The 6,149-nt window shown below is 47.8% G+C and overlaps 1 protein-coding gene across 9 annotated transcripts in view; it reads right to left on the bottom strand.

The window, feature by feature from the left end:
• Window positions 1-2,657, bottom strand: part of CARD19 (caspase recruitment domain family member 19) — a 21,343-nt gene extending 18,686 nt beyond the window's left edge. For 5 of the 9 annotated variants that reach the window (XR_005626899.1, XR_005626900.1, XR_005626902.1 and 2 more), the window contains exon 1: window positions 2,486-2,657. Coding sequence is in view for 3 of the 9 variants with exons in the window: in XM_039703348.1 (XP_039559282.1) it covers window positions 2,486-2,501 (16 nt within the window). In the remaining 6 variants the exon portion in view is untranslated. Of the gene's footprint in view, window positions 1-73; window positions 309-2,485 lie in introns of those variants that run through there. The other 4 variants (XR_005626904.1, XM_039703348.1, XM_039703351.1 and 1 more) reach the window with 4 other exon arrangements.
• Between the last annotated feature and the right edge of the window lie 3,492 nt (window positions 2,658-6,149).

The raw sequence follows: 6,149 nt of genomic DNA, 5'->3' as shown, positions 1-6,149 counted from the left end.
GGCCGGGCCCGGGAGCGCGGCGGCGCTCGCCAAGCCGCCCAGGGTCCCCGGAGCCTGCCCGTCCCGCACTCACCGGCCATGGCAGCCCCGGCCCCGCCCGGCCCGCGGGCTGCGGCCTTCGGACGGCGGCCTTCGGCCTTCCTGCCAGGCCGGGGCGGGGCGGACGGCGCTGGGCACCGCCTCCCGGGCCCGGGGGCGGCGGGGGAAGCGCGGAGGGCAGGGCCGGGGGTAGCTGGGGCGGTACCCCCGTAGCCTACACCGGGCTTCCCATCGCCTTGACCTTCGAGGTAAAACACTTCTTCAGATGTCTGTGCTCGCCAGCCCGTCCTATGTAGAAGAATGAATTTACACTTGCACAGCCACGAGTTTTGAAACAATTAATGCATGATTAGTAAAGCCGCGATTTCCTTTTCCAGAAGAAATTACACTATCCAAAATACTATGTCTACATCTTCACAACATCCATGTAGAATTTGTATTTTCCTTGTGCTGCAGCACAACGCGCATTTAAGTGCAGCTGAACACATAAGGTACATTGGGCAGGTAGTGACTCAAGCCTAAGGAGCAGGGACAACTCTCATAGAAAAAGTTTCAGTGAAGCATGTAATTAATTGGGATAGTTAACTTTGTGAGTGAAAAAGTACAAGCAAATCTGTGGATGTAAAACCTGTTATTTGCCCCAAATTTCATCAACAATTAATTACCTAGCAAGGAATGGAAGAGAATATGCCTTGCTATGGATAAATGCTGCAGAGGATTAAAGCATTGTCAAATGCTGTGACATGCGTGGTGCATGTCCTTGAGAAGATCAATAGAGTATATACATCCTGAGTTTATCCTATTTACCCTATCCTATTTACAGACCTTTCTAACAGCATGAAAATACATTTTAAAATCAGGATTATTGCACATGGAGACCTTGATCACGCCTGCATTGGTGTGATTTTGGCAGTGTATTTTAGTAAAGAAACAGGAACCTTGTGAAAAGAAACTTGGAATTTTGTAATTCCTTTTGTGATATATTTTTAAGGCTATTTTGGATGGGGTTGAGCTACCTGGCACAGTGGAAAGTACCCTGCCCATGGCAGGGGTTTGGAACAAGATTATCTTTAAGGTCCCTTCCAATCCAAACCATTCTTGTATTCTGCAATTCACTTCCATATGTATATTAAAACATTACAGCAAGAGGGGTTGCCTAATACGAAGAAGAAGTGGGAGAATGCCATACTGATGATTTGTTTTTATGACCCCTTTATACCCCTGTGAATTCATTGCATTTTGTGCTCTGCTAAAAAGTTTCCCTGGAAACTTTTAGAAATTTTGGAGGCTTTAAATTTAAAAACTTTTAGAAGTTTTTAAACTACTGGAATCTAAACCACTAAACAGAAAACCTGGTAATCTTAGTGTGATAGGGACTGAAATATCTAATATAAATCTAAATGTTTTTCAGCACACTAATTCAAAGCACAGTGAGTGAAATGGAAGCGAAAATTAATCCCTCAGGAAAACTGCGAGGTACAGTGCCACACTGCCTGGAGATATTTTTGTCCTGCAGACTCAGATAAATACACAAGAAGCAGAGGTTAAACATATCTCCTCCTCACGCCTGCAGCAGGATCGCTGTCAGGTTCGCTTTGCACAGACAGATCCTTGCGGAGCCACGCCTCCAGAGCGGAGGCCGCCGCCGTGCCCGAGCTCCCGGGAGGGACGGAGCGGGCTGGGGCCGGCCCCGAACGCCCTCCCACGGCGACAGTCGCATCCCGTGACAGTCACAGCGCGCAGCCGGGGGCAGGCCGCGTCCCGGCCGCAGTGACGGCGAACGACGCGAACAGCGAGGCGAGAAAGGCGCCCGTCAAACCGCTCGGAGCCAGCGAACCCCCGCTGCCTGGCAGAGCCCAGGGCCCTTCCAAAACTCTGATTCATTCCAGAGCTCTGCCTCCGAATTTAGTGGCCATGCGAAGTGACCTGCACCACGTTTTATTTCCCAGCAGACTGATTTCCTGCTTAGCTAATCTCAAAAGCCAGTACTGTTTCCCCCCCGCTAAAGCGACCGATTTGTTTATTAGACTTACTAAATGACACCCTTGTCCTGGCAACATTATCATGCAGTGTTTTGTTTTATCTGTGAACTGTTGGATCACAATACTCTTTGTTGTTTTCCCACCGCCACAGGACTGAATCTCTTTAGCAACAAATTAAATCTAGATAGCGCAAGCAGTTCCTCTAACAGTCTTTCTTTGTGCTTAAGAAAATACAATAAAGTATTTATTAAAAGGTCAGATAGCGCACTAGGCTCCCTTCAGTAAGTTTCAGTCAATAATTTACAAAAACAAGGTCTAAGAAGGGGGAAAAATGTGAAGGCAGCGACGAGCCGGCCACTCCCGTCAGAGGCACTGCCCCTCTGTCCCTGAACTCCCGTTCCCACAGATTTGCACCTTTCAGGCCCTTGTTTTGCTCAAATTCCTCATTACAAATGTGCACTCACAGCTTCTGTAGAGCATCGTCCATCGGTTTCAGGGTGGGTGTGTGCCGTACCCGGCACACGTCCCACGCGGAGCGGCCGCAGTGCAATTCTCCTTGACGGGATAAGCGGAGGTCACGGGCAACTTGGAGAAGCGAAAGTAAACAGGGAGGGAGCGAGTCCAGCTGTGACAGCCGGCAGAGCTCCGCCGGGAGAGATGGGCGGCTGCTCCTCTGCGCCTGGCAGCCAGCAGCAATTTCCTGGTGATTTTAGGGGACGTGTAATTAGCTCTGAAAACCAAGATGTTTGTTTGTTCAGAGTTATGAAGGCTTTTTGTGTGTATGCTAATAATTTCTAGAGTTGCTTTGCATATAAAATGGGTTATTTTCCAATCTTATTTATATAGTCAGAGTATGATTACTGGTATGATTACTTCGTTGGCTAGAAGGAGATGAAGAAAAATGTTCTCTGACTCCAAACACAAAAGCAGAAGCTGTGCTTCAAATTCCCAGCTCTTTATTCCTAACCAGTTAAGCCAAACCGTGAAATGGGAACAGAACTGGCTTGGATGAAACTTCCCCCAGAGGGTGCTGGACACTGCCCAGGCTCACCAGGGAATGGGCACGGCCCCGAGGCTGCCAGAGCTCCAGGCTGGGGGGTCTGGGCAGAGACCAGGGGGTGGACTCCATGATCCCTCAGGGTCCATTTCAGCCAGGATATTCTATGATAGCCTGGAGCATCCACAGGTCTGGAAAGCCCTGGTGAGTTTTAACTTCCTGTATATTCACCTTGTACCTGGTGAATTACACACCCCGGTTCTGCTCTGATACCCTATTATTGGAAATTCTAACAGCATTAGTAAAACAAGAAGATGATGCAGATAATGAAAAAATTATGTATCTGGCACAAGAGAATAATGGGCATGTAGAATAAGTCCATGTATACTGATCACAAACAGTCCTGGTAAATCTTGCACAGATTCTGGAGAATGAAAAACCAGCTTCACAAACATGTTCAATACTGCACTTGGCTCCTTATCTAAAGCAGAAATCAAATTGTACCCATGAAAAAAATACACAGCTAATTATTTAAAAGAAACCCAAACAACTGAATTCTTTGAAGATAGGAAGCAAATAAAGCTGTTAGAGCATCCTCCCCTTAAAAGAGGTGTGTAAATAAACAGTTGACTGATTTGGCAAACTGACATTCTGCAAAGCTGTGGGAAGGGAACAAAGCCACTTCAGGTACACATCCTCACATGGAAGTCATCTCTGTGCCAGCTCTGGGGTTCATCTGACCCCCACAGCCAGGAATGAATGAGAGGACGGTGTGCAGGCTGTGTGAAGAAAAGCCCAGTACTGGGCATGGGTTAGTGTAGGTCCCTTAGAGTTCTTGGGTCATCCTTGAAGGAGAGTTGCTGGGGTGTGATGGTCCGCTCAGATGGGCAGATGGCTTTATCTTTAGTAAAAGGGATTTTGGGGATTTTAGTTGTTGTAGTCATAGTCTTGTTTATGTTTTCCTGTTCACTTAAATGTTTACAGAAATCCACAGGAGAGGCCTTTTCAATAAAGAAAGAAAGGGGAGTTGTGGAGGCCTGTGGGCCTGCTAGAGGACTTCCTGGAAGAATGTCCCCTAGACTTTAACCTCTCCCATGGACTCCTGTGACATGCTGTCAGTCAGCCCCAGTGCCACTCCCCCAGTTGGTCCCTTGGCCCTTCAACCACCTGTTAACCATATATGATCAAGGTTCTAGCAGTTTCTTTGTTCTTTGTACCCTCCTTGGTCTGTACCCCTGTCTGTTTACCCTTGTGTTTCCCTGCAAGGTCACTGCAATCCTTTTCCCACTCACACCTTCAGGTGATTGGTTGTTGCTGTTGGCTGTGCCCCTTTGTACCAGTATATAGTCCTGGACCCTCTACCTCTCCCCGTGTTTGTCCCTGGACCCTTTCAGTGTGTAGGTGAAATAAACTACCACTGGAAACCTATAAAAAGACCCTCCCTGCCTGCACCGTCTCACATAACCAGCTGCTGCATGTGAGTGTGGTATTTGCTGTGTGCTTCGTGGAGTGCGCTCCTCGTGGAGACCCTTCAGGAAGGTTTCAGCAACCTACCATCTGCCCACGCCGCAACAGGTTAGAGGCCACTGCAGACTCCAGCTCATAGATACAGCATAAGTCCTGTGGGGAAGACTTCTGCGAGCAGTGTGCAAGTCATCAGTTTTATGAAATACACAAGGAAATGCAAGTGTTCTGTAGCAGAATTAAGAGCTTGAATCCAGCTGGAACCACCGGACAGCAAACCTTTAAGGGTTACAAGATTTTAAATGTCTATTTTAGAGTGTCAGCTGCTTTCATCTCCTTCCCACACAGCACTTACTTCCCTTCTGACAATAAATTATGTTTGCACGAGCAATAAAGCTAACTCCAGGGGGTGCAGCCATCAGAACTAAGCACAGTCCCAGAGGGAGCCAAGCCACAAATCTTTCACAAACAGTTTGGGTGTTACTTCCTTATCTTGGTGTAACTTTGCTGCCTCTTGGGTTAGCTGCCCAAGTAAATGATAGTCATTTAGCTCTGGCACAGGGACAGTGAATCTACCTGCCTTCTGGGATGCTTCCCATGGCTGCCAGCATCCCTGGCAGCCCAAGGGTGCACTTTTTGTCCCATCCAACATTACTCAGCTCCACCTCATGCAGAACAGGAGCCAGGCTGTCTGCTCACACAAAGTGTTGACCCAAACATCCCAACAGGGAATTAATTTCACTTGCAGTCATATTAGTGCATTTAAAAGCCACATAATAAAATTAAAACATCAGGGAAGCAAATAATGGAATTCTGTGAACATAATCATAGAGATGGGAAGAGATAGGAAATTCAAAGGCGCTACAGAGAGGCAGGATTAAGGATATCTTGGCCACCCTTCACATGTGTACCTTAAGCATAATACTGCCAGTAGGGCAGAACACCTCCCTCCCATGCCTATAACTCTTTTTAATCCTAGGCTGAGATGTATCTTCTTTGTGAAGGACTTGTTTAACCATTTGTTCTACACTTCTGGGGATAAGAGAAATCCTTCCATTCTGGTACTTTTGAGGTTGTCTTCTCTCCCCATATTAAAGTTAGGTTTGCCCTTTTCAATTTTCTAAGGGCACTCAACACCCTCTCAGACAAGAATTTCTTTCCTGTATCTCATCTAACCTTCTGGCAGTGGGGAACCATTCCCCCTTGTTCCCAGTCCCACTCCAGCTCTCCTGGAACCCCTTTAGGCCCTGCAAGGGTCTTTGAGCTCTCCTGGAGCATTCTCCTCTCCAGGTGAACACCCCCAGCTCTCCCAGCCTGGCTGCAGAACAGAGGGGCTCCAGCCCTTGGAGAAACTCTGTGGCCTCCTCTGGACTCCCTCTAACAGCTCCATGTCCTTCCTATGCTGGGGCCCCAGAGCTGAACACAGAGCTTTGTTTGAGATCCTACCAGAGCACAGCAGAGCAGAGCAGAAGGACAGAACCATCTCCCTTGACCTGCTGCCCACACTGCTGGGTAGAGAAGCTGTCTGGGTCTGACAGGCGACTGAAAACTGCAGGCAGAATAGTTCACAGCACAACTGCATCCTGATAAACACTAGCTAGCATTAACTGGATGAACTGAGAACTTAATTGGGTGGAGTGATGGGAAGTACATCCATTCTCCTTTTT

This window comes from Passer montanus, unplaced genomic scaffold (assembly GCF_014805655.1).
Source record: "Passer montanus isolate IOZ18808 unplaced genomic scaffold, ASM1480565v1 scaffold162, whole genome shotgun sequence".
Taxonomy (NCBI): Eukaryota; Metazoa; Chordata; class Aves; order Passeriformes; family Passeridae; genus Passer; species Passer montanus.
The sequence above is the reverse complement of the archived record's forward strand: the minus strand, read 5'-3'. Positions and strand labels throughout refer to the sequence as shown.